The sequence below is a fragment of the Chlorocebus sabaeus genome, chromosome 26 (genome assembly GCF_047675955.1).
Source record: "Chlorocebus sabaeus isolate Y175 chromosome 26, mChlSab1.0.hap1, whole genome shotgun sequence".
Classification (NCBI taxonomy): domain Eukaryota; kingdom Metazoa; phylum Chordata; class Mammalia; order Primates; family Cercopithecidae; genus Chlorocebus; species Chlorocebus sabaeus.
In genome coordinates, this window is record NC_132929.1 from 21,114,952 (window position 1) to 21,137,696 (window position 22,745).

Consider the following 22,745-nt stretch of genomic DNA (forward strand, 5'->3'; position numbering starts at 1 on the left):
CAACCTGAACAGACTAAGCCAGTTAATATATAGAGACAACAGATGGCTTCACACATCTAGGTGAGGATCCTGGGAAAATCAAGTTGGAAACCACAGTTGAGAACACCAATGTCCTAACAATCCTGTAGCCTTCAGGCTTAGTTGGTTCTGGACTCCCTCTAGTGGTTCAATTCTGGTGCTTTAATAGATGTTCTTCAATTCATAGAATTACCAAATTTCTGGTCAGATTTAAAACCACTAAGCAAAAGAGCCACACAAGTCCCATTAGAATGGTTTACCACAAGGAGGCCAGGTGCAGTGGCTCATGCCTGTACTCCCAGCACTCTGGGAGGCCGCGGCAGGTGGATCACTTGAGGTCTGGAGTTTGAGACCAGCCTGGCCAACAGGGTGAAACCCCATCTCTACTAAAAATCCAAAAATTAGCCGGGTGTGGTGGCAGGCACCTATAATTTCAGCTACTCGGGAGCCTGAGGCAGGAGAATTGCTTGAATCTGGGAGGCAGATGTTGCAGTGAGCTGAGATCCCGCCATTGCACTCCAGACTGGGTGACAGAGCAAGACTGTCTAAAAAATAAATAAAATTTTAAAAATAAAAAGAATGGTTTACCACAAGGAGATTATGTCACTGAATGGCAGTGATAAATATGGATGAAATCAGTGTTGCAAATGGTTAGACCTAAAGGGACAGAATGGATTTTACTGGTTGATTGGGAAAGACATTTACAGTTTTGCTTAGAATGAGTGGGTAAGAGCTGAAGGCCCAGTAACAGAATTCCTTGTTGCTTTTGTTTGCGACCTATGGTAAAGACTGCATCTTTTAGGGAAAGAGTGAAGTGAAAGAATATTTCCTGTGCATATGGATTCTATAAGGTCAGAGGGTTCTTGTTTGACCTTGTATAAAATCAGCCTCTTAGACCAACCCAAAGCAACATGTAGTTTCCTCCTTATCATATTCCTAATAGCATAGTTTGTGACTCTGTTTTAAACCAATTCAGAAAACTTTAAGGCCGATTTAACTTTATTGGCTCCCTATGTTGGCTTTGGTTATTCCACTGCATTAAACCTTTACTTCTTGGCCATTTCTGCACTGTAAATATAAGTAAATCTACTAACTCCTTTACATATTTAAGACAGTTATCATGTCCTCAGTAAGTCTTCTTTCCCTCTCCCAGATCCTCAAAACTTCTTGGAACTATTCAGGAACTCCATGAGGTACAGGCTTCTGTACAAGATATATGTAAAATAACTTGATAGGCATGTTATTCACACCTTTAGGAGTAAGTAAAAACGATGGCTTTTTTTTTTTTCCCAGAAAATGCAAAGCTGTTATTTAAAAGTCCCAAAACCAAAAAGAACTGAAGCCAATGGGATTAAGAGATAAAAAGAAAACAGGAAGTAATGGGTTACTTACCCATTTCAAGACCTTCCCCTGCTATTTTCTGATCCCTAAGTTGTTCCAGAATCGATTTAAGCAGAAAAGTACAGCAGAGACCAGATAAGTTACTGTGGAGTCAAGAAGTCTGTCATGTCTGCCATGAAGTTTGGATAGAATGAGATCAGGAATTGGCATTGGTCTTAAGATCCCAGATCTGACAGTACTTCCCACTGATAAGATATTACTACACAGTCTGTAATTGATTATTTGCATAGATAGAAAAAACAAACCTCCCCAGCAACTTAAGAACTCTAAAATATCAGTTTTGTCAACTCACAAATTTGGGTTGTGGTGAAAGTGGGAAAAATAGAGATAGGAAGATGTAAGTCAAATAAAAACAAGGTGTATCTTCTTGTCTTTGAATATCTGTAGTTCTTTTTTAAAGGCAATTAAGAAGGATAGAAAATGTATTCCAGCTGATAAAAAGGAATCCCCTGTGCGAAAGGGAGAGGAAAGGCAGAAAGCAGGTGGAAAAAAAAAAAAACAAAAAGCAGGCAGTTGTCTTAATATGTAGACAGGTAGGCCGGGCGCGGTGGCTCAAGCCTGTAATCCCAGCACTTTGGGAGGCCGAGACGGGCGGATCACGAGGTCAGGAGATCGAGACCATCCTGGCTAACACAGTGAAACCCTGTCTCTACTAAAAAACACAAAAAACTAGCCGGGCCAGGTGGCGGGTGCCTGTAGTCCCAGCTACTCGGGAGGCTGAGGCAGGAGAATGGCGTAAACCTGGGAGGCGGAGCTTGCAGTGAGCTGAGATCCAGCCACTGCACTCCAGCCTGGGCGACAGAGCCAGACTCCGTCTCAAAAAAAATAAATAAATAAATAATGTAGACAGGTATCGCCTCTAATACAGGACTCAACACTGTTGTGCCTCAATTAGACAGCAAGCATTGATCGCATGAACTTAAGTAGTGATAACTTGTTGCCAAATAATATTAAAAAGAATATCAGAAATCAGAACAAATATACTATCAGTGTGTATCAAATCCATCAGGTAGCCTAGTTTTTCTTCTCTCCTCTCTACAAGGGATTTTAAGTGCCACAGTGTGCTTCCCTCCCACTATGCTGGTGCTTTTCCATAGGCAGGGTTGTGCCTGGACCTCCCAGATTGGAACGCCGATTATCGAAGGCCCCAAGGCTGTATTCTCAGCTATGCCAAGTCACCTCAGATATTTGCACCAGAGCACCCAAAATTCTGTGTCCATGAGGATAGTTGGAGTTTGTTCACAAAATAGCAAAGTCTCTAGGTTGCTATTCCAACAGCGGCAGTACTGATGCTCCAGTTCGAAGGCCAGGAAAACAGAATGTAACGCCGGTGACTTCCAAAATATAAGTAACCACCAAAGTACATGCTTAATGACCTAGTGAAGTTAGCTTACGCTGCCTCCCAGACACCTGTAATGAAGACCATCTCGGCAAAGCTCTGGGGTGGGAAACTCGATTTCACGAAAGCGGACACCAACGGTCTACCCAGGGATAAATGCGTCGTCTAATGTTCCCATTGGCCCTTTCGGCCTTCACTCAGCGGCTGGCAACGCAGTCTTCCCTAGCGCATGCGCGCCATCTGCTTCCGGCCTGCGAGCTCGGTGTTCCACTCTTTGTGGGCCGGGTGGATTTCCTGCTCTGCTTTTCTTTTGCCTGGTTGATCTGTGTGCAATGGCTCCGGACTCGGATCCCTTCCCGGAAGGTCCTCTCTTAAAGCTGCTACCCTTAGACGCTAGAGACCGGGGCACCCAGCGCTGCCGCCTGGGCCCGGCCGCCCTCCACGCCCTGGGCGCGCGCTTGGGCTCAGCAGTGAAGATCTCGCTACCCGACGGCGGCTCCTGCCTCTGCACTGTCTGGCCTCGGCGGGACGGAGCGAACGGCTTTGTGCAGCTGGACCCGCTGTGCGCGAGCCCCGGGGCGGCGGTCGGGGCGCCGAGATCCCGGAGGAGTCTCAGCCTGAGCCACCTCCTCCTAGTGCCCTGTCCGCCCCTGCGGCGCGTCTCCGTGTGGCCGGTGTTGCGAGAGCTGGCGGGCGCGCCTGGCGCCCCTAATACAGCCGCGGTGCTGGAGGCGGCGCAGGAGCTGCTGAGAAACCGACCGGTCTCCCTGGGCCACGTGGTGGTCGCTCCGCCGGGCGCTCCTGGCCCGGTGGCTGCCTTGCACATCGTCGGCGGAACGCCCAGTCCCGATCCCGCTGGGCTGGTCACCCCTCACACTCGCGTCGGCCTTGGCGGGGAGCCTCCGTCGGAAGCCCAGCCGCAGCCCGAGGTGCCCCTGGGAGGTCTTTCGGAGGCGGCCGACTCGCTGCGGGAGCTCCTCCACTTCCCGCTCCGCTACCCGCGCGCCCTGGCCTCGCTGGGCTTAGCGGTGCCCCGCGGGGTGCTCCTGGCGGGGCCCCCCGGAGTGGGCAAGACCCAGCTGGTGCGGGCCGTGGCGCGCGAGGCGGGCGCGGAGCTGCTGGCAGTCAGCGCCCCCGCGCTGCAGGGTTCCCGGCCTGGGGAGACCGAGGAGAACGTGCGGCGGGTCTTCCAGCGCGCCCGGGAGCTGGCCAGCCGCGGGCCCAGCCTCCTCTTCCTGGACGAGGTGGACGCTTTGTGTCCCCGGCGGGGCGGTCGAGCACCTGAGAGCCGCGTAGTGGCCCAGGTGTTGACGCTGCTGGACGGCGCAAGTGGGGACCGAGAGGTCGTGGTTGTGGGAGCCACCAACCGGCCGGACGCTCTAGATCCAGCGCTGCGTAGACCCGGGAGATTTGACCGAGAGGTGAATGGGCTTGGCGGGTTCGCCCACTGTCGGTGGAACCTCGGCCTTTTCTGGCACCAGTTGGCTGCCCCGGAGGCGTTTGTCTCTTAGGTTTGAGCATCGGTGAGGTTGGAGTGGGGCGCTTTGCAATGCAAAGAACACGTTCTCTGCCCATCTATGATCTGTGAGTCAGGACCCGTGTTTCCCCAGAGTCAGATTGTCAGGACCTGTGAGTCAGGATCTGTGAGTCAGGACCTGTATTTCCCCAGAGCCTAATTGTTTTGGGAAGCGGGGTGGCCATTACGGATTAATTTTGTGCAAGTCCTATAATCAGTAATGTTAATTCTTAAGAGAATTTTGTTCACCTACAAGCATGTTAAACTCATGTTTTGGAATGAGAATTTAAAGAAGGATAACCTCAAGAAGTAAGTGTGTTGAAATAAAAAGGGAGAAGGCGGGGAAGAACTAAATGGAAGCAGGCATTAACTCTTCTGGATTTATTCATTCCTTGTCATAACACCAGCACCCTATCCCACAATTAAGAAAGTACCCACAACTGCTCCCTGAGTTGTCAGGGAGGTTGAATATTCAGAGCTGTCCTATTTTATAAGCTTTGGTCCTAAATTGACTTGAATGCTAAAGAATCGTTTGAAATTTAGTGACTGATATTTCTATTTTGTGATAGGATTCAAAAGAGAAATGATAATTACACTCTTTTAGTTAGTTCAGGACTTGAGTGGATTTCCTCCTTGCACTATCTAGTACCTTTGTGTCCTTAAGAGCAGGGACCTAGCTATCTATGCCTGGCTTCTAGAACTTTGTGTGTTGTTAAAAATAACAAAAACTTGTTAAATGACATAGAATTTTCATTGTGCAACCTTCTAGCCAGTGTTACTCCTGGAGTATTAGGATTTTCATATATTCAGAATCTAAGCTATGCGTAAAGTGCACGGTACTAGTTCCAAAATGGGTCACTAAATTGTCGTACATGTTTATCAGCATAAAAAACATATATTATTATTTTGGCAGGGCTTGGTGGCTCACGCCTGCAATCTCAGCACTTTGGGAGGCTGAGGTGGGTGGATCACCTGAGGTCAGGAGGTCGAGACCAGCCTGGCCAAGATGGTGAAACCCCGTCTCTACTAAAAATACAAAAATAAGCTGGGCGTGGTGGCGCGTGCCTGTAGTTCCAGCTACTTGGGAGGCTGAGGCGCCAGAATCACTTGAACCAAGAGGTGGAGGTTTCAATGAGCCGATGGTGCCCATTGCCCTCCAGCCTGGGCAACAGAGTGAAACTGTGTCTCAAAAATGAATACATTATATATATATATATATATATGTGTACACACACACACACATATATAATTTTTTTTTGGAGGTAACTTTAATTGATCTATTTTTATTGATACATAATCGTGCATGTTTTGGGGTACATGTGATATTTTGGCACCTGCATATAATTTGTAATTATCAAATCAGGGTGTTTAGGATATCCATCACCTCAAACATATATCATTTCTTACCTAAGTGTTGGGAATATTTCAAATTCTCTCCAGTAGCAATTTTGAAATATACAAGAAATTATTGTTAACTGTGTTCAACCTACTATGCTATCAAACATTACACTTAGTCCTTCTATCTAACTGTATGTTTCTACCCATGAGCCAACCTCTCTTCATCCCCTCACCCCCCAACCCTTCCCAGTCTCTGGTTGCTATTCATTCTGCTGTCTACCTCCATCCATGAGATCAACTTTAAAAAGAATATATTTTAAACTATAAACTTCTTTTTTTGTTGTTTTGCTTTGCATATAGGTGGTCATTGGGACTCCCACACTTAAACAAAGAAAGGAAATTCTGCAAGCGATTACCTCAAAGATGCCCATCTCCAGTCATGTTGATATGGGCCTTCTTGCAGAAATGACAGTTGGCTATGTTGGTGCCGACCTGACAGCACTCTGTAGGGAGGCTGCCATGCATGCTCTCCTTCATAGTGAGAAGGTAAGAAGTGTTAATTTATGAACATCTGTGTTAATCTGTTATGGTAACAGATTAATTTGGGGGTTAAAAAAAATGGTGAGTACATTTCCTTAGAACATTTGATAGCTTCCACAGCTGTTGCTTATACATTTTACATCTCAATGCTATATAAATAGTATATGATTGAGGGTGGGGATAAAGGGCTGAGTCCTCTGGGTCTACTGAGTAAATGTGTTCTCTACTCTTATAGTAACTCCCTCGTGCTGAAGCCCAGAGCAACCAAGAAATAATGCATCCCCAGAAGAATCAAAGAGTTTTTTTATTTGAATTTTTTTATTTTGAGGCAAATTCAGACTTAGAAGTTACAAAAACAGTACAAATAATTTCCATATACCCTTCTCCCAGATTCTCCAAATGTAACATTTGCCACATTTGCTTTATCATTCTCTCTTGTGTATTTTCTTTTCTCTTCATGTGTATTTTCTTTTATATATACATATATATAATGAAATATTTGAGAATATGCTACATCCATGATGCCCCTTTACCCTTGAAAACATAAGTGTATCTTTCTGAGAAACAAAGACTTTATATAAAAGTCAAACAAATGATCAAGCTGAGAAAATTAACACAGACACAATACTTGTACTTAAATAGGCCTTAATCTAGAATCATACTTCAGGCTTTCTTCTATGACCATAACTTTTTAAGAGTCAGTTATTCTGTAGAATATTCCTCAGTTTGGGTTTGACTAACGTTTCTTCATGATTCAATTCAGTTTTTGCATTTTGGGCAGGAATATAATAGAAATGATCCTGTGTCTTTCTCATTGCATCTATTAGGCAGCACATGATATGTTTCTCTTCTATCACTGGTGAAGTTAACTTTGATTTCTTGGATAAGGTGGTGGCTGTGAGATTTCTCCATTGTCAAGATACCGTTTTTCCCTGTGGTGTTAATAAGTTATCTAGTGGGAGACATAAACTTTTCTAACCTAGGAGAAGATTGGGCACTTGGAATTGTATTTCAATTTGTCCTTGGCCTGCAGGTCTGTAATTCATGACTACCTTTCCTAACAATATTTAAGATATTAGATTAAATATAATACTTTTTAACATTGTTGGTTGGAAAATCCAGTATTTTGTATATAATAAATAGTCCTGAATCCTTAAACCCGTTCAGGAAAAAACTAATTTCAGCAGGCTAAGGATTCTGAAACAGAGTTTTCAATCTCATGTGTAACATCAAAATTGTCTTTTCATCTTAAAATGCAAAAAGATGATTTGTTATCCTAAATTTTGAAAAGCCTTTTTACCTAAATAATTTATACCTTGCCTCATTTCCTTTCCTTTATTTCTACAGTTACAGCGAAGGTGGGGAGGAGTTATGTGATCTTCTAGTGATCTTTTAAGTCTTCATCTTGTAGGTTTAGACCAAAACTGCTTGAAGTTTTAAAGTTCTGTGTGTAAAGGTGTGAGAATACATGTCTTTTGAGGGAGACAGTAAGAGTAAACAGGAGATGGGAACGGAGATTTACATTTAGGATTTCCTCTGCTTTGAAGTTCCAGGTTTGACCGTAAGCACCTCTGACTTAGGTGGCCCAGTCAGCTGCTGTCGTCCCAGGGTGGAGCCCACTGCTACTTCAGGAGGGGCCTGCTCAGGTGTAGTTACCACAGTTGATGGCTGAGTTCAGAAACAACCAAGGGGAAGTGGAAGGAAGAAAGGCAAAAAGGATGAAGGGACAGAGACAACTGGGAAGGTACTGGCTCCATCTTTTATTCTTTCCCCCACCAGCTGAGGGGCTTCCCCTACCTCTACCTATGCCAGGGCAGATAAGGGATACCTTACAGTTTGTTAAACTTTTTGTGAAGTATTCCTATTAAAGGATTAGAAATGTAGTTTAACACTCACACATACACAGAGGGGAAAGAATGTATATGCCCAAAGAATCAAGTAAAATAATGTGTACACACATGATCTGGAACTATAAATGAGATTTTCAAATACCAGTTGGTGTTACCTAAAGATTAGTTAGTATTTGGACATCAGACACCTAACATCTGATACTGTCAGCCAGTTAAAAAGGCTATTTTTTTAAGTATGTGATAGTGTTATTCATGAGAAATGAAGACAGAAAATTATAAAGAACTGCCTACCTGAAATGTCACTTTCCAGAGATGGCAATTGTTAACACTTTTGGGAGAATATGGAATAGCTCTATACATACAGATTCACTTCACATCAGTTCACAAATAAGACAAGACAGTTTGTTTATGAAAATGGGAATTTGTGGACAACTAGATGTTTAGAATTAGATTTAAGAGGGCAAATACTTTAATAAATACAGTACAGACATTTTTAATAAAATTTTGAGGACTTTTTAACTAACAAAAATGTGTTTCACTAGAATGATCAAGGAGAGTGTAAAAAGTCTCCAAAATATAAGCTGAGAGTGAAGACGACTTTTCTAGGCATAACATAAACCCTAAAGGAAATTATTTGCTGATTTGACCATTTGGGGGTGGCAAACAATACTATAAAGTCAGACTAGGAAAAATACTTTTAGTCCAATTTCTGTGATTTGGAAAGAACTTTTACAAATCAGTGAGAATAGACCAACAGTCCAAGAGAAAATGGGTAATAGGATATGAACAGGTAGTTGACAATAAAAGGAATGTCAATAAACACGAAAAATCTTCAACCTTGATTTCTTTTAAAATTATTGTCTTTATTTTGAAATAATTTAAAACATATAGTAAAGTTGCAAGATAGTTACAAAGAACTTCCACTAAACCTTTTATCCAAATTCACCAATTTTTAACATTTTGCCAAATAAGCTTTATCATTCTCTTTTGCTCTCTTTCTTGCTGCCTCTCGTCCTCTTCTCTTTCTCTCTCTCATCTCTGTATATATATATTTATATGCACATAGTATTTATTTATTTTGGACCATTTGAGAGAATGGGTTGCATATATCATAACATTTTATCCCTTAACATTTTAATGTCTATTTCCTAAGGACAGAATGTTCCTGTATGTCACCACAGCATGGTCATGTATAGTATTGTGTCCTTAGAGCCTCACATGTAGAGGTACAGGGTGTTCATTGGTTCCTCACTGGTGATGCTAATTTTTGTCAGCTAGTTCAGGTGGTGTGCAGTTTCTCCACTGTGTAACTGCTGTTTTTTTCCCTTTGCCACTAATGAGAAATCTATGGGGAAACACTTGGAGATATCCTGCTCCTCATCAAACTACAGGCTGGGTGCAGTGGCTTATGCCTGTAGTCCCAGCTGCTCGGGAGGCTGAGACAGGAGGATCACTTGAACCCAGGTGTTCGAGGCTCAGTGAGCTGTTGCCTCAATGCCACTGCACTCCAGCCTGGGCAGCAGAGCAAGACCCTGTCTCATAAAAGAATAAACTCCCCTCAATGTAGCATCCAATTCTTGCTCATAACAGCCTTTAATATCATGATTGCAAAAAAGGCAATTTTTCTAATTCCAATATTCCCTCTACCTCATTCTGAATTGAAGAAATTTAGTTAACACAGTAATGAATGAGTACTGGTTCTTCTGTCATATTGGCAGACACTTAAGAGTTTGGTAATGGGCCAGGCACAGTAGCTCATGTCTATAATCCCAGTACTTTGGGAGGCTGAGATAGGTGGGTCACTTGAGGTCAGGAGTTCGAGACCAGCCTGGCCAACATGGGAAAACCCCATCTCTACTAAAAATACAAAAATTAGCCAGGTGTGGTGGTGCATGCCTATAAATCCCAGCTACTTGGTAGGCTGAGGCATGAGAATCACTTGAACCCAGGAGGCGGAGGCTGCAGGGAGCCAAGATCACAGCACTGCACTCCACCCTGAGTGACAGAACGAGACTCCGCAAAAAAAAAAAAAGAGAGAGAGAGAGAGAGAGTTTGTTAATGTCCAGTATTGGAGAGGTGTGGAGAGAACACAGCTTCATGTTATTGAAGGAGAGTAAATTGATACAGCTTCCTTAGAGAACAATTTGGTAATAGCTGTCAATGTTTATGTGTGTACTTGTAAACCCAGTAATTCTACTTTGAGGAAATTATTACATAAAATACTTGAACATGAGTTTGAACATAGTGGCTCATGCCTGTAATCCCAGCACTTTGGGAGGCTGAGATGGGAGGATTGCTCGAGCCCACGAGTTCCAGACCAGCCTAGGCAACATAGGGAGACCCCATCTGTACCAAAAAAAAAAAATTTATTTTTTGGCCAGGTATGGTGGTTCACACCTGTAATACAGCACTTTGGGAGGCTGAGGCGGGCGGATCACGAGGTCAGGAGATCGAGACCATTCTGGCTAACACGGTAAAACCCCATCTCTACTAAAAATACAAAAAATTAGCCAGGCGTGGTGGTGGGCGCCTGTAGTCCCAGCTACTCAGGAAGCTGAGGCAGGAGAATGGCATGAACCCAGGAGGCAGAGCTTGCAGTGAGCCAAGATTGCGCCACTGCACTCCAGCCTGGGCAACAGAGCAAGAATCCGTCTCAAAAAAAAAAAAAAAAAAAAAATTAATTAGCCAGGCTTGGTGGCTCACACCTGTAGTTCTACCTACTCCAGAGGTTGAGTTGCAAGGATTACTTGAGCCTGGGAGACTGCAGTGAGCTATGATAATGTCACTGCATTCCAGCCTGGGCAACAGAGTGAGACCCTGTCTCGAACAAATACTTGAACATGAGCACAGAGACTTTTTCAGTTGCAGCTTCGTTTTTAATATCAAAAGACTGGGGATGAACTAATGTTTGTCAGAAAGGTGTAGTTGGGGTAAATTCAGTAGTGTATTATGGAATTGTCAAAAAGAATGACGTAGAACTTTATTAGTTGACATGAAAAGATATATATTAGTTGACATGAAAAGAACTATATTAGTTGACATGAAAAGGTGAAAGAAGAAAAGTGCAGGTTGATATAGTATGGTTCCATTTGTGTATCTGTTTAAAAGGATATTTGTATGCTTATTATCATAACATACTGGAAGAATCACAAGACACTGATGACATCTTTCAGAATTAACTGGCAGGAATTGGCAGGGAGACGTTTATTCTTTATACTATTTATATAAATTGTTTTATAATGATAACAAAATTACAAATCCAAAAGAAGATTTAAAAAACGAATTGTGCTGTAAAAAAAGACCAACCTAATTTTTGGTTTAATTTTGATTTTTTGGGTGTATTTCTTCAGAACCAGGACAATCCTGTGATTGATGAAACAGACTTCGTTGAAGCTTTTAAAAATATTCAACCCTCATCGTTTCGAAGCGTCATTGGATTGTTGGATATCAAGCCTGTTGACTGGGAGCAGATTGGTGGCCTTGAAGATATAAAACTGAAGTTAAAACAGGTAAGACAGATAATCTACTTAATCCAGTAGGATATTACAGATTAACATTCTGTGCATTTATGATGACAGCATACTGCACTGAAACTACTCTTTCTGCTGTCACTAATGTGATCCTAACATCTAAATCCAATGATTGCTTTTCAGTCCTTATTTAATTGGACTTCTATGAATGTCTAAATTGGTTTTTCTAATTTCCCACCTCGACCCTCTCTTTTTTTGTTTTTGCTTTAAAGAGCTTATAACCTAAGGCTGGGTGTGGTGGCTCATGTCTATAATCCCAACACTTTGGGAGGCCAAGGGAGGAGGATTGCTTGAGTTCAGGAGTTCAAAACCAGCCTGGACAACATAGCAAGCCCTTGTCTCTATTTAAAAAGAAAAAAGTTCATAACCTAAGGCTGAGCACGGTGACTCATACCTGTAATCCCAGCATTTTGGGAGGCTGAGGCAGGTGGATCACCTGAGGTCAGGAGTTCAAGACCAGCCTGGCCAACATGGTGAAACCTCGTCTCTACTAAAAATACAAAAATTAGCTGGGCATGCTGGCAGGTGCCCATAATGCCAGCTACTTGGGAAGCTGAAGCAGGAGAATCACTTGAACCTGGGAGGCGCAGGTTGCAGTGAGCTGAGATCCTACCACTGTACTTCAGCCTGGGTGACAGAGAAAGACCCTGTCTGGGGGGAAAAAAACAAAGTGTGTGGGCCGGGTGCGGTGGGTCAAGCCTGTAATCCCAGCACTTTGGGAGGCCGAGACGGGCGGATCACGAGGTCAGGAGATCAAGACCATCCTGGCTAACATGGTGAAACCCCGTCTCTACTAAAAAATACAAAAAACTAGCCGGGCGAGGTGGCGGGCGCCTGTAGTCCCAGCTACTCAGGAGGCTGAGGCAGGAGAATGGCATGAACCCGGGAGGCGGAGCTTGCAGTGAGCTGAGATCCGGCCACTGCACTCCAGCCCGGGCGACAGAGGGAGACTCCGTCTCAAAAAAAAAAAAAAAAAAAAAAACAAAGTGTGTAACCTGTAGTCTTAGCACTTCAGAAGGCCGAGACAGGAGAATCTCTTGAGGCCAAGAATTCAAGACCAGACTGGGCAACATAGTAAGACTCCCTATCTCTACAAAAAAAATTTTTTTTGAGACATGGTTGCTCTGTCACCTATGCTAGAGTATGGTGTCACAAACACAGCTCACTGTACCCTTGAACTCCTGGGCTCAAGCAGTCCTTCTGCCTCAGCTCCCCAAGTAGCTGGGACTGCAGGTGCATACCACCACGCCTGACTAATTTTTTAATTTTTTGTAGAGAGAGGGTCCCACTGTGCTACTCAAGCTGGCCTTGAACTCCTGGGCTTAAACAGTCCTCCAACTCGGCCTTCTAAAGTGCTGGGATTATAGGCATGAGCCACCATGCCTGGCCTACAAAAAAATTTTTTAAATTAGCCAGGTGTGGTGGCACCTGCTTGTGGTCCTAGCTACTCAGGAGGATCACTTGAGCCTTGACCCCCAGGAGATGGAGGCTGCAGTGGGCTATGATTGCACCACTGCACTGCAGCTTGGGCAACAGAGTGAGATCCTGTGTCTTTAAAAAAATATTTTAAAAAATTTTGGCTGGGCACAGTGGCTCACACCTGTAATCTCAGCACTTTGGGAGGCTGAGGCAGGCAGATCACCTGAGGTCAGGAGTTAGAAACCAGCCTGGCTAACATGGAGAAACCCTGTTTCTACTAAAAATGCAAAACATTAGCCGGGCATGGTGGTGCGTGTCTCTAATCCCAGCTACTCGGGAGGCTGAGGCAGGAGAATCGCTTGAACCCGGGAGGTGTAGGTTGCAGTGAGCCAAGATTGCGCCACTGCACTCCATCTTGGGCAACAAAAGTGAAACTCCATCTCAAAAAAACAAAAACAATGTATAGGCCGGGCACAGTGGCTCACACCTGTAATCCCAGCACTTTGGGAGGCTGAGGCGGGAGGATCACGAGGTCAGGAGTTCAAGACCAGCCTGGCTAACATGATGAAACCCTGTCTCTACTAAAAATACAAAAATCAGCCTGGTGTGGTGACGCAGTCTTGTAATCCCAGCTACTCGGGAGGCTGAGGCAGGAGAATCGCTTGAACCCAAGAGGCAGAGGTTGCAGTGACTGAGATCGCACTACTGCACTCCAGCCTAGGACAGAGTAAGACTCCATCTCAAAAAAAAAAAAAGAAAAATCAATTTATAATCTAAAATGGGTCAGCAAATTTTCTGTAGAGAGAGCCACACAGTAAATGTTTTAAACTTCACAACCACTCACCTCTGCCATTGTAGCATCAAAGCAGCTGTAGACCATATGTAAATGAGTAATTGTATTCTGATAAAATTATGGACACTGAAATTATATAATTTTCACATGTCAGAAAATATGCTTTTGATTTTTCTTCAAGCATTTAAAAATGTAAAAATTCTTCTTAGTTTGGGCTGTACCAGATATAGGTGGAAGGCCTTAGTTTGCCTGGATATCTGATCTAAAAGACATTAAATGGACGCAGTACAGGGACTGGTAAAAGCACAAAATTGAAATGAACAAGATGGTTACCTGATAATGGATTTCACAACTCTTCAGATCGCAACTCTTCAGATCCTCTCACCTGCATTACAGTTTCAGAAATTGATTTTGCCAATTCGCCTACATGTGATCCTGCCCTAATGAACTAGGTTTCTCTAACCACACACATAACAGACTGATATATAAGTAATAATTAAAATTTTTTCATCTTAGCCAGGAGCTCTATCTCCAGTGAACCCTAGAATTTTTGAGTCCATGGATAAGAGCATTTATAATAGGTGCCAATGTTTTTTATGCATTGTCTTATTTAATCTTTACAAGATGCGTGAGAGAAATTAGCCACACCTTCCTCTTGGAAGCACTCTGTTTCCTTTGCTTTGAGACATTAAGCTTTTCTGCCTTTCTGGGCACCCCTCTCCCCTGCCTTAAATGTTAGTGCTCAAGAGGCTCCCGGAGTCCTCTTGTTGGAGCTGTGGGTGATTTTATGATGATCTTGATGTCCGCAGCATCAACTGACCCCTGAAAACTGTTGACTCAGAAATCTGTATATCTAGAGTAGACATTTCTTCTAATCATCAGAACTACTTCGCTGCCTACCTGCTGGATAACCCCAGAGATGTCAAACTCAGCATGTCCAAAGTTCAGCTAGTCAGCTCTGCCGCCACACTTGGATCCCCTACCTCAGTTAATACAGCTAACCACCCCATCCCCTAAGTCAGAAATCTGTCTTCTAACGGCATAGCATTAGAACTTTGTCCTTATGTAAAGTACAATTCTGTTTTATGTTTCAAATATCTATCCCTTCCACACCATCTTCACTGCTTGTGACACTCCAGCCTTATTATTTTTGTAGACTGAATCATTGCAAGAAACTTCTAACTGGTCTCCCTGCCTCTAGTTTCATTTCCTTCCAGTCCATTCTTCATACTGCTTCCTCAGTGCAGACTAAAGCTTTCAAGGCTTGTTGTGATCTGGCTCCTATCTCCACTTCAACGCCATTACTTAACTTCGTTTAAGCCTGAGTTTTTGCATCTGTAAAATAATGATTAAAATGGCTAAAAACCATTTACCTAAAAGGTAATTAGGACTCATTCACAATATATTGAGTTTACTACTACTGAGTGCCTCCTTTGGGTAGGTGTCATTCTAGGTGCTGGGGATTTTAAGGTGAGCTTTGCTTATGTTCTAGCAGAGTAGAATGACAAACCCAACGTGGAAAAATAATAATAGTGAATAAGTGCTTTAAAAGTAAAGGATGGGCAGTAGCATAGAGAATGAGTAGGAGGAGGGGGGCTTACGCTTTAACCAGCTGGTTAGGAAAGACCTCTCCAAGGAATTGACACCTGTGCTGAGACCTGAGTGATGAGGGATAACCACATGAAGATCTCAGGGGAACGCTCAGGCAGAGAGGAAAGCGAGGAAAGCAAGGAAAGGCTCTGAGATGGGAACAAACTAAGTGTTTAGGAGATAGTCAGATTATATAAGGCCTTGTCAGCTGTGGTGAGTAAGGAGTTTTGATTTGGATTTTATTCTCGTTCTAATAGTAAATCATTGAAGGATTTTAAACAGGAAATGATGTCACCTGACTCAAATTAGAAGCTCTCTGCAGTGTGGAGAATGGACTGTTTCCAGCTCATAACAGGAGCCTGAGAATTGTTAAATGAACAAATGAATTTACTGGATGATTTGACATTTTATTATTACACTAAAACAACTCTTCTCTTTTTGTGTACTTTCAGAGCATTGAGTGGCCTCTGAAATTCCCTCGGGAATTTGTTAGGATGGGCCTGATACAACCGAAGGGAGTTCTCCTCTATGGGCCCCCTGGATGTGCTAAAACCACTCTGGTGAGAGCCCTGGCCACAAGCTGTCACTGCTCTTTTGTTTCAGTGAGTGGAGCTGATCTGTTTTCACCATTTGTTGGAGATTCAGAAAAAGTCTTGTCTCAGGTTTGTTTATTTCCCTATATGTTTAAATTTACTTTTGAATTTTTATTTCATTTCTTATGGACAAACATTTTTTAAAATATTACTAATGTTTTTTCCAGTTAAAAAAGTTGTACATGTTTATTGAAAATTTAGAAAATATAGGAAAGTGTAAATATGAAATATTTATTTCGTAATTTCCTTCGTAATCCTCCTACTTCTACATTTTGGTGAATTTCCTTTGTCTTTTTTTTCTTTTTTAAATAAAATCAAGAGTAGGTTTTATATATCTATAGCTTTATCCTGCTTTTTAAAACTTAATATTACCACTTTTGAAATTCCATAGTATCAATTCTTTGAAAATACGGTTTTTAACTCTTACATAATACTCCATTGTTTCTTATTTTATTTACTCGTTCCCCAATTCCTAGACATTCAGAATCTTTTTTTATATATTTTAAAAATTATAAATAGTGGCCAGGCGTGGTGACTCATGCTTGTAATCCCAGCACTTTGGGAGGCCAAGGCGGGTGAATCACTTTAGGCCAGGAGTTTGAGACCAGCCTGGCCAACATGGCGAAACCCCATCTCTACTAAAAATACAAAAAAATTAGGTGGGTGTGGTGGCGCACACCTATAATCTCATCTACTCGGGAGACTGAGGCACAAGAATTGCTTGAGCCTAGGAGGCAGAGGTTGCGGTGAGCTGAAATTGCACCACTATACTCCAAACTGAGCAACAGAGCAAGACTGTCTCAAAAACAGAATTATAAATAGTAATGTGGAAAGCATACATTCACATGACTAATGTATAACATATAGCTTTTTAATATTTTTTTCCTAACAAAAGATATTTCAACAAGCAAGAGCAAGTACTCCAGCAATTGTGTTTTTAGATGAAATTGATTCAATTTTGGGAGCTCGCTCAGCCAGCAAGACAGGATGTGATGTTCAAGAACGAGTTCTTTCTGTTCTCCTGAATGAATTAGATGGTGTTGGACTTAAGACAATAGAGAGAAGAGGAAGTAAATCAAGTCAACAGGGTAAATACAAGGAGCTGAAAAATGAAGAGGTATTTATTAGCCAGAATGCACCTAAAATCCAGGCCAACATTAAATAGAATGCATATATGCTATAGCTTTACTTACACTGAATTCATCTTGTAGAAGGATTTATTATAATTTCAGTTTGACTTTGTTAGGGCTTTTAGAGCTAATAAAAATTGTGATTTGGCTAGAAAAGGTGAGGTACATCTTATAATAAGTTATCTTAAATATAAGAACGTAAATTTTATTTTTCCTAAGAATGAGAAATATAATTTTCTTATTGCTAATAGAGAAGGTCTTGTTTCCATGTCCTAAGAAACCAGTATTCATTTCTTTCTAAAAATTTTTATGTAGGCTGGGCACAGTGGCACACCCCTGTTATTCTAGCACTTCGGAAGGCCAAGGCAGAAGGATTGTTTGAGGCCAGGAGTTTGAGACTAGCCTGGCCAACATTGCAAGGCCCCATCTATAAATGAATGAATGAATGAATGACAAAGGATATTATTTCCAATAATCTTAGTAATGGAAAATTTCCAGTTTTCTTGAGAAATGCATTTCTTTGGTTTGAATGAATTAAAATGGCCTTTGGAAGTCCCCTCCCTCTCTTTCTGAGTCTCTTCTCCAGATAGAGTTTGGTATCCTTAAATTATCCCTGATACTTTTTCTTTTCTTTTATTCCTCTCTTGTTCTCACTCATTTCCTATTTTTAAAATTGTTGCGTGGGATTGTTGCATACACTCCTTAGGAGCGTGTCATACTAGAATTAGGAGGTACCCACGAGGTTATGTAATCAAATCATTCCATAATACAGGAATTCCTTCTATAACATCTGACAGGTATTCACCCAGCATCTGCTAAACTACTTGCAAACATAGGGAACTTAGTACTTTGAGGGATTATGTCACTGGAGAGTTGCCTGATTATTCAACAAATGATTTTGAATGCTTAGTATATGTAAAGCCTTTCTCTGTCTGCTTTTAGACATTTCTTTATCCAGGATTTGCATACCTGCAACTTAGATTGTCATTTCACAGACAAAAAGTCCAGTAAATCTTCGACTCTTTAGGGATATGAGAGTCAAGACTTTTCTGTAACCATATATCTCCACCTGTTGGTCATACATATCTGTCTTTTCAGGTAGCCCGTTTACAGTGTAATCCTTCATTGGAGGCTCAGGTGCACTCAAGTCACCAGATGAGTGTTCTCCTCTTTGGGATAAGGCTTTTCATAAGTTTTCATACGGAGAATGTCTCTTAGGTATTCCCTTAGCCATGCACACAAAGTACTTCTTCGATTAATGATTTGTTTCTGGGATATCTTGATATCAAGAAGCTGGTCTGGAAAGGGGATATAAGCATTCTGGTCCCAAGAAAAGGATATCCCTATTTCAATTTAAATAGACCTTCTGATTTATAATTTTTTAAAAACTTACTAACAACTGATTGAAATTACTTTTTGTTGTGTGTTTGCCCTCAGAGTTTCAAGAAGTTTTTAACCGAAGTGTCATGATTGTTGCAGCAACAAATAGACCTGATGTGTTAGATACTGCTTTGTTACGACCTGGAAGATTAGATAAGATCATCTATATCCCACCTCCAGATCACAAGGTAATCATTGTAAACATTTACTGTGTGTGAGCTCAGCAGAATGGAATTCCAGTCTGGATATAGGTGTGCATGGTGTTCTACTCACCCTGGGTTCCACCTTCTTCCTTGCCTTCCTTCCTTCCTTTCATTGCATCATAATTTTGATCTGCCTTTGTTGGATACTCTGATCCTGTTCACAGAGAAACATAAGTCTAAATATAAGGTGGTTATTGTATGTGTTGTGGCAGACTCTAAATACGGAGTCAACTCAGCATTATTTTACAACTAGAGTAGAGGAATCATAAAGTGTTAAAAGAGCTTTGAAGATTGAGTCAGCATCCTTATAGTACAGTGCAGAAGTCGGAAATCACAGAGATTATGCTGTGTATCGTGGTCAACCAGTAAATTTGTTGTCCTTGAAGTACAGTGCAGAAACCTGAGATATCAGAGATTATGCAGTGTATCGTGGTCAACCAGTACATTTTTTGTTGTTAACATCCAGAGCCACTGACAGGCAGGGTGAAAGGCACAGAGTGAATTTTTTTGTTCCTTGAGCTTTTATCAAGTTTTGAAGGGATAGAAAAATAAAATTTATTATCTGTTATACCTTTAAGTTATATCTGATAATTCATGTATTTTGCTTCTTAAGCCATGTCTAATAGTATTATTTGTACCCAAAAGAGAGATTCAGCTGGGCGTGGTGGCTCACATCTGTAATCCCACACTTTGGGAGGCCAAGGCGGGCCGATCACCTGAGGTCAGGAGTTCGAGACTAGCTTGGCCAACGTGGTGAAACCACGTCTCTACTAAAAATACAAAAATGAGCTGGGTTTGGTGGCAGGCACCTGTAATCGCAGCTACTCGGGAGGCTGAGGCAGGAGAATCACTTGAACCCGGGAGGCGGAAGTTGTAGTGAGCCAAGATCGTGCCACTACACTCCAGCCTGGGCGACAGAGCAAGACTCCATCTCAAAAAAAAGAGAGAGATTCATAAGTTTTTTATGATGTCATGATTTTTACCATTGTCATACGGGCCGTTGATGACTTAGTCTTTCTAACCCCTGTATATACTTTCTCGGTAATGTGAAAGAAAACTCAAGCTAAAAATATTTTAATAAATCATTGTGTCAAACATAAATGTTATAAGATTTAAAATATTGTTTTTTATTTTGTTCCAGGGCAGGCTTTCTATTTTAAAAGTCTGTACAAAAAACATGCCAATAGGTCCTGATGTCTCCTTAGAAAACCTAGCAGCAGCAACCTGTTTTTTTTCTGGAGCTGATCTTAGAAACCTCTGCACAGAAGTAAGTTAATTAGTGAAGAAATTTGTGGTTCAAAACATTTCTTCATCTTTTCAAATCTTCATTCACTCAGCAGTATTTACTAAAAGCCTGTGTGGTACAGGCTTACGAAAAAAAGTTTTTCGTAAACTTTTACTAAATATAACATTCAGAAAAATGCACGGATCATAGGGGTACAGTTCATTGAATTAAATGATCACATTTTTATAATCACTACTTTAGGGAATAGAACATTATCAACACTCCAGAATCTTCCTTTGGGTCCTTTCCCAACCTCTGTCACCTACCTTCTTCTGAAAGAGAACTATTGGCTGGGCTTAGTGACTCATGCCTGTAATCCCAGCACTTGGTTGGGGCCAAGGCAGGAGGATCATCTGAGCCCAGGAGTTGAGACCAGCCTGGGCAACATGGGGAGCCCCTGTCTCTAAAAAAATTTTTTTTTAATTGTCCTGGCTACTCAGGAGGCTGAGGTGGGAGGATCATTTGAGCCTGGAGGTCAAGGCTGTAGTGAGCCATGATTATGTCACTGTACTTCTGCCTGGGTGATAGAGCAAGACTCTGTCCCCCCCCAAAACACACACACACACACACACACACACACAAGGGAACCACTGTCCTCACTTCCCACAGTGGGGATTAGTTTTGTCTGCTTTTGAACTTTATATGAATGGAAGCATGTGGTATATGTTGTTTTCTGTCTGGTTCTTTAACCCAAAAAGAAATTCATCCATGGTTTTGTGTGTAACATAGTTTATAATATTCTAGTATACGAATATTCTACATTTGTTTATCCATTCTTTTATTTTGGAGTATCTGGGTTTCTACTTTTTTGCTGTTATGAGTTACGCTGCTGTGAACAGCCTTGTACATGCCTCTTAGTTCCCATGTCTACTTATGTCTATTTGTAAACATACTTAGCTACAAGGAGAATTGCTGGGTCATAGGGTATGTGTTTCATCTATTCCTTTATAATAAGTGCTGGCTGAAGACTCTTCCCTACTTCACCATTAGGAAGATATTCTCTCATCTTTAAAAGTACATGTGGGTTCATAAAATATATATTAATCTACAACTTGCTTTTTCTTTCTTCCCATGTAAGGCTTTCTTTTTTCCCATTAATGTAAAAGAGGTTATGGTATACAAAGTGGATTTTTAATCACCTTATTTAACTTTTTAGCATAATATTTTTAGTGACATGAAAATTAGAATCCTATGAAGTGAGGCTGAGATTTTCCATTCAGAGTTTAAAGTATTACCATATATTGTTAAAAAAAAGAAAAGAGGCCAGGCGCTGTGGCTAACGCCTGTAATCCCAACACTTTGGGAGGCTGAAGCAGGTGGATCACGAGGTCAGGAGTTCAAGACCAACCTGGCCAACATGGTGAAACCCCATCTCTACTAAAAATACAAAAATGAGTCAGGTGTGGTGGCAGACACCTGTAATCCCAGCTATTCGGGAGGCTGAGGCAGGAGAATGGGTTGAAACCGGAAGGTGGAGGTTGCAGTGAGTCGAGATCACGCCTCTGCACTCCAGCCTGGGCAACAAGAGCGAACTCTGTCTCAAAAAAAAGCAAAAAGAAATTGTTTTCTATTGCTTGTCTCTTAATAGGCTGCTTTGCTGGCTCTGCAAGAAAATGGACTAGACACAACTACAGTGAAACAAGAGCACTTTCTAAAATCACTTAAGACTGTCAAACCATCGTTAAGTCACAAGGACTTGGCTTTATATGAAAACTTATTTAAGAAAGGAGGATTTTCTAACTTGGAAGGTATTTAAAAATCACCTTACACTGTTGTTCAGTTGTTCACATTAATTGAAATGTGAACTTGCCTGTCGTCTGCAACGTCACACTTTTAGAATTTGTGTTTGTATTTCCTGTAAGTAAATAAATAAAAACAAAGAAACAAAAAACACAAAACCTTGTGCCTGATAAGCTAAGGCTCATTTATTTTTAAAAGGCATATTAAATAAAATACTGTAATTTAGGAAGAAAGTATGTGTGTGTTGATTTTGTTGTAAGGGGTGGTTGGTTTTGGGTGATTGCTTTTTTATTAAACCCTGAAATAATTTCATACTTACAGAAAAGTTGCAATAATAGTACAAAGAATTTTTATGTGCTCAAACCCAGATTCACTGATTTTTAACATTTTGCCACATTTGCTTTCTCTGTCTTCCCCACCCCTTGTACATACACACATACACACACAGTTTTTTTTTGAGTGGTTTGAGAATAGATTATATACATAATGTCCCCTCCCCCCCTTAATACTTGAGTGTATATTTGTTACAAATAAGGTTATTATATGACTAAATTCAGGAAATTTAATACTGAGTATTCTAATCTATCATCCAGTGAATTTCATGTATTGTCACAATAACGTCCTGTATGATAATTTTCCCCGTTACAGGATCCAGTCTAGGATCACACATTTCATTTAGTCACCATGTCTCTTTAGCCTCTTAACTTGAAACAGTTTCTCAATCTTTCTTGACCCTGACATTTTTGAAGAGTATAGACCAATTATTTTACTGAACAGTTCATTCCTGGACTTGTAGTTGATGTTTTGTCATGGTAGATGCAGGTTATGTATTACCGATGGAGCATACATAGGGGCATTGTGTTCTCAGAGCATCACAGCTGAAGGCACATGACATCTGTACATTATTGATGTTAATTTTGATCATTTGTTTGCAGTATTGTCTGGTTTCTCCACTATATTGCTATTTTTCCTTTTGTAGTTGCAAGTAGTTTAAAGTTTTTAAAGAGACAGGTTACATGTACATTTTTATTTTCATTTATTACAAAATAATTTAGAATACTAGAAAATACAGAAACATAA

The 22,745-nt window shown here is 41.4% G+C and overlaps 1 protein-coding gene across 2 annotated transcripts; it reads left to right on the forward strand.

Moving 5' to 3' along the window:
* The first annotated feature begins 2,996 nt into the window (after positions 1-2,996).
* On the forward strand, positions 2,997-22,109 carry AFG2B (AFG2 AAA ATPase homolog B). Of its 2 annotated transcripts, none has more exons than XR_502039.3 (8): positions 2,997-4,179; positions 5,973-6,158; positions 11,353-11,511; positions 15,787-15,996; positions 16,823-17,044; positions 18,495-18,625; positions 19,782-19,907; positions 21,514-22,109. XR_502039.3 is itself a non-coding variant. In XM_008016758.3 (8 exons), the coding sequence occupies exons 1-8, from the start codon at positions 3,091-3,093 to the stop codon at positions 21,679-21,681; spliced, it is 2,262 nt and encodes a 753-aa protein (XP_008014949.3). In that variant the 5' UTR covers positions 3,003-3,090; the 3' UTR covers positions 21,682-22,107. The 2 variants fall into 2 exon arrangements, 1 of the variants encoding a protein (XP_008014949.3); XM_008016758.3 differs by having other exon boundaries at positions 3,003-4,179; positions 16,823-17,015; positions 21,514-22,107.
* Positions 22,110-22,745: the final 636 nt, after the last annotated feature.

Bases quoted from the DNA above. Each gene is read 5' to 3' on its own strand.
- AFG2B (XM_008016758.3), top strand. From the start codon at position 3,091: ATGGCTCCGGACTCGGATCCCTTCCCGGAAGGTCCTCTCTTAAAGCTG. The intron at 17,016-18,494 runs GTAAATACAAGG...GTTTGCCCTCAG, and splicing joins AAGTAAATCAAGTCAACAGG to AGTTTCAAGAAGTTTTTAAC. The intron at 19,908-21,513 runs GTAAGTTAATTA...GTCTCTTAATAG, and splicing joins TTAGAAACCTCTGCACAGAA to GCTGCTTTGCTGGCTCTGCA.